Source organism: Accipiter gentilis, chromosome 6 (genome assembly GCF_929443795.1).
Source record: "Accipiter gentilis chromosome 6, bAccGen1.1, whole genome shotgun sequence".
Classification (NCBI taxonomy): domain Eukaryota; kingdom Metazoa; phylum Chordata; class Aves; order Accipitriformes; family Accipitridae; genus Astur; species Astur gentilis.
In genome coordinates, this window is record NC_064885.1 from 4964695 (window position 1) to 4976940 (window position 12246).

Consider the following 12246-nt stretch of genomic DNA (forward strand, 5'->3'; position numbering starts at 1 on the left):
TGTGACTTCATTTTACTGAATTTCAGCTTTACCGCAGAAATTTCTTTAGAAAATATTTTACTACTTGAATTTGATACAGACAAAGGAGATCTGTTTATTTTTAAATGGTATGGTAACTGTTGTGGTTGTACAAAGCATATGTATTTAACTTATATGCCACTCTTCTTCTAGTAGCTCTTGGTGAATAAGAATCATCAAGTAGCTGACTGTGAACTGTATATAAATAAATGCAAAGCTGAAAAAAGAAATCTGTGTCTTGGGACTGGCCTGACTGCACAGGTAGTTCCAGCCTTTACCAGGGCATGGGGCCTGCAGTTGGGAACACTACTTCTTTCCAAGTGGTTTCAAAAGTAGGTCATTGGGCAGTAGTACAAGGCAACCTACTTTGAATCTGGGGTCAAAGAAATGTTTCCAACAAATCTGTACATTCAAGAACACAAGCCGAGTCTGCTTTTTTATGTACGCTAGTGGCCTAGCAACAGCATATCATTTCTACATATGCAATGTCAAATGAAGCAATCTGTTTATCTTTAGTTACAAGGGTTTAACCTGGGACAGCCAGCCAGTCAGGCGATCTGAGTATGTGTAGCAAGTTCAGTACTGTTCCTTTGTTCAGATAAAAATAGGGCTACTTGCCACAGGGAAAAAACAATGTATATTCCTATCTCATAATATTACTCATACGTACCTCAGGTCTCTCTCACTGTGTATGACACAAGATAATTATCTTTACCTGTTTACAGTTGCGGAGATAAATATTTTCTCCCCAAACCTGTTAATACTGCAATAAGGCCCAGTCTGCTGAAGTTCCAGCCACAAGACAAATAGAGCTGTGGCATGTTACTGCTTGTCCTTGTACTGCCAAGCTCAAGGGTTACAAAAATAGCCACAATTCAAAGTACTGTGAGATTGGCTGTAATATTATGAGATTACCAAAAAAAGACAACTATCTGGGTTTTGTTTTTTAAGCCTTATGCTAAAAATACCTTAAATTAAAAAAAAGGTTTTAATAAGCTGCCAACTTCAGGGGCTGAAAGCTTAAGAAAAACAAATAGATATCCAGATTTGTAGTAAAAAGAGTAAAATGAGCAATACTCCTCTGTCTCCCTGTTTTGTTTGTCAAAAAGCATATTTTGACTTCACAGGACACATGGGATACAGCTTTAAGATCTGTGCTGCCACGATAAACAAGCTTGGGCATGTCTTTCTCTGTAGGTCTAAATGACCCAGAGGAACATGTGGCAATTCACTAGGCTTCTGATGTAAGGAGACTTCTAAAGGGCGTTTTATAAAGACACCATCAGCCTAAAATCACAGGTTTGTGTCTGCATGTTATGCCAGTGAAAGCAACAATTAATAACTAGGTCTATTCTAAAAATTACTTGTCTGCATCTTTTCAGTCTGCCTCCTGCGTGAGTCTTTTGGATCTGCTCCAAGCTGCACTGCAGTGAAGGAGTCTCTCTTTGTTCACGTTCTCTCTGCTGCGTCTGAGCTGATTTAGTATGTGGCTTCTGGGGTGAGGTTTTCCAGCTGGATAGCAAAGAAGCACCTTGAAAAACAGAAAGAAGAAATAAGTCCTAAAACGCTGTTAATCATTATTAATATGTTTCAGTAGAACCTCTTAACAGTGAACAAAAACAAACACTGTCAAGGCCATTCTGAACAGCCTTCATCCATTGGCCCAGAGGTAATACCTCCTGTATTTTGTTTTCAGATCCAGCTTGGATCCCTTGATGGCAAGGAGAATGTCCAGAATGCTTCCCCCTCCACAATAGTAAGACTAAAATCCAAGCCCTGACATTTTTCTCCCCTGCACAAATTATGTAGTTTTAACTACCTCAGTTCTAAGTATGGTGTTAGCTATACACTGCTGCTAGTTCCCTGCTTATTAGATGAAAAGCATCCACAGTTCCTGATTCTCTTTAACCCACAGACAGTTCCAGTGCTGCTTTTGCGATGAAAATACCCTTGCAGACAGAATCTCAATGCAGGCTGCAACCCAGGTCTGCAGAGCTGAGTCACTGTTATACAAGCAGAGCTGAGATGGCACAGAAAAACATCTTTGTACTTTAACATTAAAACACGTCAGCTGTTGAACTTTGAATATCACAAGACACATAAAGAGAACAAACAGTGATTTACTGGACTTTTCCTCTTGTCCATTCCATCGTCTTTCTGAATAATTCTTCCTTCTCCATTTTGTCTCAGAAGCTTAAGAGCAAAAGCATTCTTCATCAAGCTACTGGCTTCTACTAAACTTTGCCAAACATTGCATCAGATTTGGAAGTAACCTACCAGCGAAAGGAAAGCTGTTAACTCTTTGGGCACTGGGAAACACCTGCCGCCCAGGTACACTTACAATACAGTATGCAACCACTGAAATTTAGGGCTTGCACCAGAATAGCAGTGAAATTTATAATCAGTCAGAGATCCACTATAAAGCTCTTGAATTGATTATTTATGTGAGACACCGTTTTGAGCTTTAAGAGTCCTTTGTAATAAAATACAAAACAAATGAAAGAGGAAGAATTGCTTTACTATAGCCTTCTGAAACAAAACTGCAGTTTGTTATTCCATTTTTTGTCTTCCAGTTCTTTATCCTGAAATGTCATAGGGCAACAGACTTTAACTTCTCAAAATGCTTTCTACATTTAAAATACGCTGAACTAATTGTGGAGGGGCACAGAGAGTGACAGATCTCCAGATATTACATGGACTGGATAGCCACTGCAGTTTTCTCACTGGAACTGCTTTTTGAGAGTCTACAAGTGCTAGCGTCTCCTGTCTTGCAGAGTGGAGGTCATTTGTGTGAACTGATCGCTAACAAGCTCCTAAAATATGTTCTGGCTTTCAGTTTAGTGCAGTTAACTGTTTTTAGAAAAGGACACACCATGTAGGCTGAAACCTGCAACTGCTGCTGGCCGTACTCAACACTGAAGGCAAATTAATCCATGCTGCAAACTGCATAGGCTCAGTTTCAGTTCCTGGTCTCCAGTTTCACTTCAGTGACTTTTCCTCCCAAAATATAAGGTGAGTAACATGAAATCTAGTGTGACTAAAGGTCTGGGAGTGGCTCAGATCAGGAGCTACAGATGAACATGCTGGCATGGGCCAGAATTTGTCACGTACGGTGTATTAAAATGGTTCCATTAGGATGAGTAACCAGTACCGAGGTTCACATGAGGAATAACAGGAAATTGTAACTCGGGGCCCTTTCCTATCATCAGAGAAGAGAGGTGCTGAGCCACAGGATTGTTATGCGAGTCCTGGTATGTGCCATCTCAGGAGGCAGCCTACACACTGTAGTCGTGTGTTTTTAAAGCTGTTTTCCAGACCAGAGAGTGCTGATAGCTGTTTCATCATTGTCCAGTTGCTTTGCTGTATTCCTGGCTGAGACATGACCCTTTGGTGCTTCTTCTACCCCACAACAGACTGTCAGCTCACTTGTTTACATCTTTCCCTGTTCCCCTTCTTGAGAAGAGCAAGACATTAAGTCCTGTTGAAAATACAAATTCTTGGTTATAACTCAAACAAAATAAATTTCCAGTCCTGCAACACTGGCCGCAAAGATTTGTGCTTGGACTGATTTCTGTGCCACCTGCCCACCCCCAGCCAAATGTGAGTTGGATGCCTACAAGTTTTGTACTTGTCCCCTGCATTGAATAGTTTTACTTGAGAAACAGCATTGTCTTTCAGATGTTCAGGAACAACCTTTTCTAAGATATTTACCACTAGAGGGGTGCTTTCACATTTTCCTAATTTTTATATATATATATATTTTTTAAAGCTATGTACTCTCTCGATCGTTTTCCTTTTTAAGGCTTTGGTAGCAGAATTTGTGAGAAGTTGTCTAGTGGGAATCGTGTTAGAACCCCTTTCTCTGCAAGGCTGCCATAACGATTTCAAACCTCAGGAAGGGCTAAATACACTTCCGAAAGTTGCATTGTGATACGCTGCAGTATTGTTAAACAGCAGCCTTGTTTCTCAATAAGGGTGGGTGCATAGCAGAGATGAGAAACAATATGCTTTTAATAGCACCTCGGGTCTGCAAAGCACCTCGACATTCTTGAATACGTGAGGCGTCATATGTTTAAAGGAAAACCCTCATGCTAATGCTTGTGGATAACTGGCATTACGAGGGTTTTTACAAGGACGAGGCGAGCCTGCTTTCCTTTGGGGCAAACCGGCCAACAGCGTGGGCCGAGTCTTCCCCGATTTCCAGTTTTGTTCGCTCACGGTGCCCACCTCCCCTCCGCCCCCCCGTTACAGCTGGCAGACGGGGTCGATGCCCACAGCGGAGCCTTCTCCGCCGCCCTCGCTGTTAACACAGAGACCCCGGGCCGGCCTCCGCCCCCCCCCCCCCCCTCGCCCCGCTCCCGCTGCGCGGCGCCGCGACACTGCGGCGCCCCCTGGCGGACGCGGCGCAGCAACGCTCGGTAGCGCATGGGGCGAGCCACGGCGGGCAGTGCGCGGCGGTCCCGGCGGGGCAGCGCGGCCGCCAGCTCCCCCGCGGGCGGGAGCCGCCGGGGGCGAGGGAAGAAGGCGGACGGATCCCCGGCCGGGCCGGGGGCGCAGGCAGAGCCCCCCGGCCCCGGCCCCTTCAATCTGGGGGCGCAGAGCAGGCGCTGGGCCGCCTTCCAGGAGCGGCACCGGCTGAGCTGCGAAGAGGCGGCGCGGCTGCTGCTGGACGCCTAGTGAGTACGGGGCCGGGGCGGCTCTTCCCGCAGTTTCCAGGCTGAGCCACCCTGCCCGGCGGCTCCTTCCCCCGTTAGATCATCGTCTTCTTGGCAGCATTTGCCCAGCAGTAAACGCGGGCTTCTGGAAAGCTGCAGAGAAGGGCGAGGGGGGAGGGCGTCCCCCACACGCACCACGGAGAAAGTGGCTTTTTATGCTAAAGCTTCTTGTGGTTTAGGGCTCTCCCATCAAAAATGCCCTTGGGGGCATCGTGCGGGATCAGCGAGCCTCAGCTTCTAAATCTCCACCCATTTCCTGTGCTCGCTCTTTCCAGAGCACAGCACATCATCACCGGGCTGTAATCAGGAACTGTCCGTGGGAGTGAAAATCTGAAATGAAAAGCTTTTTTCCTTTGCATTTTGCGTTGGACCTAGCATGGCGATTCTGCCCAGTTGCTATGGAGGCGTCCTAGGGGAGAGGGAGAAGCACAAGCTCAGAAATTCCTTGATCGTCAAGTTCCTTTGCAATTACAATACAAAATAAAACGAATTTCCAACATTGCGTAGGATCCACTTGTCGTTGGTTTTCCCAGCTTTTAAATGGAGGAATATTAGTAGTGCTGGAGCAGTTGTGCGAAAATTGTGGGAAAATTCAGTTCCCAGCGGGTTGTCTTGTGATAATACCACTCGTTTCTATGTACTGTTGTGCACAGATAATGCTGTAGACTGGGTCAGCATTTTGACCTGGACTGTGGCAGGGGAGCATATGTTTTGTATTGCATGCGGAGTGTACTTTACTTGAACTGTTGCTCTTCTTTCCTTTTCACCATTTTAATTAAATCAGAAAAGCAATTGCTGCAGAGGACAAAAGCCATTCTCTACCTCACTCTGGCACATTTTATGAAAATACATTTGAGTGGCTACATAGTCTGGTGTTCTGCAATTGCTCAAAGCAGAATTGAATAACGTAGTATACAGCTTTACTGTTTTCTTGGCCAAAATAAAAATCATCACAAAACCTCTCTGTTGTTTCTCTCTCCAGTGAATACAGAGGTTTGGTCAAACACACAGGAGGCTGTCACTGCGGAGCCGTCCGCTTTGAGGTCTGGGCTTCAGCAGATCTGCATGTTTTTAACTGCAAGTGAGTTGTTTTTTGTTCCTTATTCTCATAGATGAATATAAGCTCGTATGCTTTTCCAATCAATACCTTAGAGCTAAAAGAAGATGACACTACTGCAGAACATCCTTTGAGCTATTTCCATAGGGTATACCCCTAATTATGTCCTGATCCAATATGGGAGCAGTGCTGCTTCTGATTTCAGGTGCTGCTTCTTTGTGTAGGACTTAAGGTCTCACACCCATGCTCCTGCAGAAAGGGTCAGGAGAGATCTAATGAATACAGGTGTTCAGCTGTCTGCTTTATGTTTCCTCTAAGTGCAGTGTGCTCAAAGCACATCAATCCTTTTTTAACTTGGTCTTCTCAAGTGAACATTACATGTCTGACCACATGTGCTTCAAACTACACCACTATCTGATTTCAATAGTGATACCCCTTTGCCTGCAACTAGTTTGCTTCTAGCTCATGGGTGAACTTTTGAACCTTACTTTCTTGTTTGCAAGGTAATTAATGTTAGTAAAACTGGCAAAGTCTAGTTTGAAAGATTAAATGGATTTCTCAGGGCTAGAGTCTGTCCTTGCTATGGCTGTTGGGAGTTGTATATGTGAAGAAAAAATGGCATATAATGTTTGGTGTAGGAGAATACCTTGTTGGTGTAGCTGTGTAGGGTCAGTCTGTTCCATGGGCGTGCTTCTCCAAACACTACTGATACCACGAGTTGACTTTTGCTGCTTACATCTGTGATGCTAACCAGGAGCCATTTTAGCTGTCAGTGGGATTTCTGTTGTCAAGAGGTCCATGCTAGATCTGATTGCTGTACTACAACTTGTTGGCTGCTTCTAGAAAGGTCTGCTTTTTCTTTTACAGTTGCAGCATTTGCACAAAGAAACAGAACAGACACTTCATTGTCCCAGCGTCGCGTTTCAAGTTGCTGAAGGTAGAGTAAGAATGTAAGAGCATGGCCATGAACACGAGCAGTGTAATTCAGTGTTATCCTCAAAGATGCAAGTGGCAGGCAGTTTTCTATCCTAATTTTGTCTATGGCCGGTTGGGGGAAATGGCTGAGTTTTATGCCATCTGGTGTGGATGTATTAGTGCATCTTATTTAGTGAGCTGATGTTAGAGCTCTTGCAGTTCTCAGACTTGACTGTTACGGACATGTGTATATACAAAGCACAGGGGTTCAGAAAAGGAGCATGAATGCAGAACTCTGCATCTCAACTAAAGACATGAAGGTGGTATTTTAAATTTTACATTTCTTACCTACAGGCCCATAGAAAGTAATACACCTATTTATGTGGAAAACTTACATTGCTTTTCATTTGCTTAGGGTGCTGATAATTTGACAACATACACCTTCAACACACATCGTGCCCAGCACACATTCTGCAAGACCTGTGGCGTACAGAGCTTTTATACTCCTCGTTCTAATCCAGATGGTTATGGTAGGTAGAAAGAATAAGCTGTGGTAACCAAAGTTTACCACCAAGCAAACCTTGGATAAAGACTCCATTGGATGCTAACATGACAGCAGCGAGCAGCACGTGTCTTAAGAGTTTGTTCCTAAAGTGCTAAACATCTGGAACTGCAGTCTGAACCTGTAGCTCCTCCATAAGAAACAGTCTTACCAATGATGTGTGGGCAGGCTTCTGCCTGTGACAGGTTTCTCATCTAGGCTCCTCAGCCTTAGAGCAATAGCTGGACTGAGCATGTACCATTCCCTAGGATGCCCCATCCACAGAGTGGTGCAGGCATCTCCCACACTTTATCTATGAAAAGCAGATTTCTATGTACTCTGTCTTTCTTCAGGAATAGCTCCGCATTGTCTGGATGATGGCACCGTGCAGACCATTGTCACAGAGGATATCAATGGCAAGGAATGGGAGAAGGCAGTGAAGGAACATAAGACCATCAGAGACATGTCCAAACCCTGACACAACCTTCTAGCAGCTGAACTTGGAGCACTGCTGTGGAACTGTAGTCTGGACTTTCCTGGGTGAGGGTTGGCAAAATCAATCTCTACATTACTGTTATCTGTTCTCTGTTTCTTAAATAAATCTTTCTACGCTGCCTGTCCCACTCATTTGTGACTTTCAGTTTTCAAACTACCTCTGTTCCATAAACCACGCCAGGGCTGTTATTTTGGTACTTTGCCCTTAGCTGTGCTAAAGTTTAAATCACAATAAACAGAGCAAAGTATTTAAAAAAAAAAAATAATCTAATCTTTGCTTGTATGGATATTTCCTGTGTTTCAACTCTGGCTTATAAAAATGTCCCATATAAGATAATCTCTTGCTTAGGACATAATACTAACTTACACTGTTTTTTCTCCATTGACTTCAATGAATTTACCATGGATTAAATGTTAAAGGGGATCTGAAAGAGCTTAGCAGGCTCAAGCTCAGTAAAGCCTAGGCTCAGGTTCAGTAAAGCACTGACACAGGTGCTTAGCTGTATGCAAGAGAGGGGCCACTGAAGTTATTCATGTGATTAAGTACTGTTTTGCTTAAGCCTGGACTTAGGCATGGTCTTAAGGCTGACTAGGCATATGTTTAGGCACTGACTCATGGCCAGGGAACAGAGTTCAACACTGTCATACTCTTACAACAATGAGCACGTACTTCAGTACAACCATGAACTCTTTGTTGTCTTCAGGAGGAGGATGTGCTTACAGCAACAGATCAGGATCTGGCAATTTGGGCTCTGATCTTAACTATGCAATGATTAGCTATATAGACGCGGGAAAGATGCCTCCTGTACATGTAAGCCCACATAAATGAGTGCAAAGGCCCACAGAAATGTTGAGTATTGCTGACTTTGCTCCACCGTGACCCCACAGAAACCCAAATCATTAGTAAAATCTCTGTATAGGCTAAGAAACGAAACAACTGAAAGCTGCTTCACTTACCTTTTAACATAAAGGGAGAGGATCTTCAATTCTTGCACTTATCTTTTACGTAAGTGGAACAGCTTTTGAAACACCTCTTGCAATTTTTATCTCCGCATGTGTTCTATAAAACACCTAATTACAGTCTGCGTCTCTTGCACCTCATTCTTACATCCTGTTGAAACTCTTGTGAGTCGAGCTCGAACCCCATGTTCTGAAGCAAGAAGAAATGCTCATGTTTCATGAGGGATGCTCTGTGAAGGTAGAGGCTGCAACACAATGTGTATGAAAGAAGCAGCAGTAGCAGCAAAGATCAGTGCAATTAGAGAAACTGGTGGGATTTCTGATGTTTTATTCATAAGCTTTGGCTTTTTAAAGTTCTGACTAAATAAGACAGATCTTGTGGTTCTGGTTTTTATCTGTGGAGATAGCATGATCTTTGAAGTGTTACTCCTGATATCTGGATTTTAGAAAAGCACCAAGAGATAGTCACCAAGCAGTCCTTGCAGCTATATCCTCTTGGGGAAAAATAGTTTGTGCCATATCTTCTCTAATGAAGAATGCTCCTGCGTTTGACTCCTGATTAGGTTAATCGAAATTTCTTATCCTATTTAAGCTTCTACAGTGAGAAAATAGAGTAGCTGTTAAACCCTGTTCATCTCAATGTATCAGGCACTAAGATATTCAGGAGGAAGTTCATACAGCCCATTTTCTGTAGTCTGAAAGAATGCTACACAAAGAGAATCCTGTCCTCTTGAGAATGTAAGTTTTCCTTAGTCCTGGGCCTGGCACGTTTGGTTTTTTTCCCCACTTATTCTTTTAGTCCTTAAGTTGTGAGCGATGTGTCTTTCACAGAAGGCGGAGTGAATTGATCACCATATAACGTGAGAAAAGCATATAGATGTGGCGAAACCAGAGGAGCTGGCTGCGATGACACCACATGGCTCTCTAGAAGGAAAAATAGTTGAGAAAGCATTACAAGAACGTTCTCGACCTAATGTGAGGGCAGTTTCCTAGGCCTCCTGTGCAGTTCACTGCCAGTTTACAGGACAGCCTGTTTTCAGTGAGCAGGGAACAAGTAGTGGGAGGTAGAAGGCTGCCTACTCTATGGGCAGGGAGAGGCCTGTCTGCCCCTATGTCGCTGGTGGTGTGCTGCCTAGTGTTCAGAGGGGTCCTGCTAGAAAGGGCACCATCAGCTGCAGATTGGTGCTGTGACAGTTTCTTTGTCACATCTAACTCCTCCTCCCTATGTGATCTCACGCCCGAGTGTTCACATGCTGGGGAAGGAGAAACCTGGTAGGTGTGCATCTGAGAATGCTTTGCCTGCTGTTTCCGATCATACATTGCCAGCTGAAACTTAATCTATTTATAGTGCACCAGCTTAGAAAGGTCAGGTTTCAGAAACAAAAAACACAAGGGAATAACACCACCTTTATCAGAGCAGCTTCCATATATAACTATCTTTTTTCAGCCTCAAAAGCAGGAAAGTTATGTAATTTGTGGATTAACAGTACTGTTTGCCAGGCAAGTATTTTCATGCTATGGAAGGGGAGCTCATCAGATTTGGATATAGATAACTGTGGCCTAAATGTGTGAGATCTCATGCAGCAAAATAGTTCAAAAATACACAGTAGAGAAGGGAACTCATAAAGAGCTTTGGATCACAACTTCACAAGCTGTCTCTATCTTTAGTTAGAGCTATGATCCAAGGACGTAGTTCCTGGCACGCAGTCATGCCATTCTTTCACAGGCCATTCTCATGTTCAGAATATTATGTTGGATCCAGCCTCCTTTGAAATACATCCTACATCCTTGACACAGTGTAAAACTCAGTGCACTGTGACTACTCAAGATCTCGGAGCTGCAAATCTGCTCAGCCCTGTCCTGCTATCCACACAGCACATGAAGCAACCTGTCTTGTTCATGTTTTACAAATCACTGAAGATCATTCATAAGTGATATTTGTAGTCCATGTATATAAATATTTATGAAGTTCTCTATCAATATGACGCTTCTAACTAAAGTCTTCACAATGATGATGAGCTATTCAAACAGGTTAAGCAGGTACCACCACGCATCTCACCCTGGCTTGTTCAGTCTCCTCCTCTGTGAGTATGAAGAGTGCATCTCTGGGCAGGAGGCAGGAAACGGGTACATCCAGGACAGAGATGTACTTCCGGAAGAGATTTACTGATTCAAGCACGAGTACACAGCACCCTAGACAGAGAAAGAGAATAAATATTTCAAAACTACAGTATTCTTGTAAGGTGCCCAACTCTCCACGCTAAGCAGGTCTTTGCAGGCTGCCCTGTATTGCTGGCCATGGGGATCCTTTTTGTACAAAAAGGGGAGCAGCTTCTACTCATGCTTCCACCAGGATCTCTTTGTGCCCAGTGCATGTCTATGACCATTTGTACTGGTTCTTGTTCTGTACGGGGTCTGTGGAAAGCAAAGCTAGCTCTGAATACAGAGAGTTTGGGGTTTTTTTTTTTCTTATAATTTAAATTATTCCTACGTAATTAGACTCAAAGGAAAAAGCACAGATGGCTCTCTGAATGCTGGCACTATATCATATAATGGAAATTTAAAACAGCAGTCTCTGCTTCAGCTACAGAAATGAAATTTCCTCTTTCTACTCCAATTCTTAGCTACAGAAAAAATATTTACAAGATTCAGGAATGGCCGTATCAAATATTAACTCAGGCAGGCAGTTACATTTTAACAGAGTTCCAGAATTCATTGCTCAGATGTAACATATATAAAGATTCTACTGGTGTGGAATTTTTTTTCTGTTTTAAATTGCCCCTTGAACTCAAAAGTTAATTGCTATTTTTTCTACCATGGCTAAATTGTCTTCACTGATGAGCTCAGAGCTACTGATGGTCCCATTAAGAGCCTGTAGCTCTCAAGGGAGCTGCTTTGGGATTTCTTGGGGCTCGGAAGCTGCTGTGATTACGCTCCACACTTCAGACATTGTATTAAAGTTCCGCAGAAGAGGCCAAAGTCACAGTTTACACAGGTGGTCACATACGCAATTAGATTTGCAATGAGATTTTCCTCAGTGTGCCCTTAAACGGCAAAATTATACAAAGGAGACAAAGAACAATGTTGAATTGCTACAACGGCTGCCTAATGGACATTTTAGTGTGTGAAGCCTGTGCTCACGTCTAATACTGCTTAAGCTGTTATGTTCGTTATGTCCTGAGCACAAAGCAAAGTGGTGGTGCTGAAATACCTCTTGGCCCTAAAATGTAAGCAGGACTTGTGTCCTTCTAAGGGAAAAGATTCTCCAGGACAGGGGCAGAAGCAAACGCCTTTTCCTAAAGGAGTAACTACACAAGGTGAATTTCTGTGAGAGAGGTGATGATGCCTCTGCTAGAAGCCCTCTATGCAGATCTGCTAGCGCTCAGGAATCTCATCCCAAAAGGATCTGAACAGTCAACCTACTGCTAACTTCCCTACTTTGGACATTTGGTAGATCCTTCAGTCTAGCCTCTACCAAGCATAAGACAGGAAAGCAAAACTTGTTGCTCTTCTGGTAAATGAATTTCCTGGAGGCACAAGGCCCC

At 43.6% G+C, this 12246-nt stretch overlaps 2 protein-coding genes across 5 annotated transcripts in view; one reads left to right on the plus strand and one right to left on the minus strand.

The window, feature by feature from the left end:
- PIGL (phosphatidylinositol glycan anchor biosynthesis class L) overlaps nucleotides 1-12246 on the minus strand; it is an 81342-nt gene that overhangs the window by 9514 nt on the left and 59582 nt on the right. For 2 of the 4 annotated variants that reach the window (XM_049803049.1, XM_049803047.1), the window contains exons 6-8: nucleotides 10761-10894; nucleotides 8699-9625; nucleotides 1383-1549 (exon numbers count right to left, since the gene is read on the minus strand). In XM_049803049.1, the coding sequence (XP_049659006.1) occupies nucleotides 9527-9625; nucleotides 10761-10894 (233 nt within the window). In that variant the 3' untranslated portion in view covers nucleotides 1383-1549; nucleotides 8699-9526. Of the gene's footprint in view, nucleotides 1-1382; nucleotides 1550-5805; nucleotides 6040-8698; nucleotides 9626-10760; nucleotides 10895-12246 lie in introns of those variants that run through there. The other 2 variants (XM_049803050.1, XM_049803052.1) reach the window with 2 other exon arrangements.
- Nucleotides 4424-7871, plus strand: CENPV (centromere protein V). Its single transcript, XM_049803053.1, has 5 exons — nucleotides 4424-4694; nucleotides 5716-5814; nucleotides 6658-6727; nucleotides 7121-7235; nucleotides 7600-7871. Exons 1-5 carry the CDS (start codon nucleotides 4444-4446, stop codon nucleotides 7722-7724), a joined length of 660 nt encoding a protein of 219 aa, XP_049659010.1. The 5' UTR covers nucleotides 4424-4443; the 3' UTR covers nucleotides 7725-7871.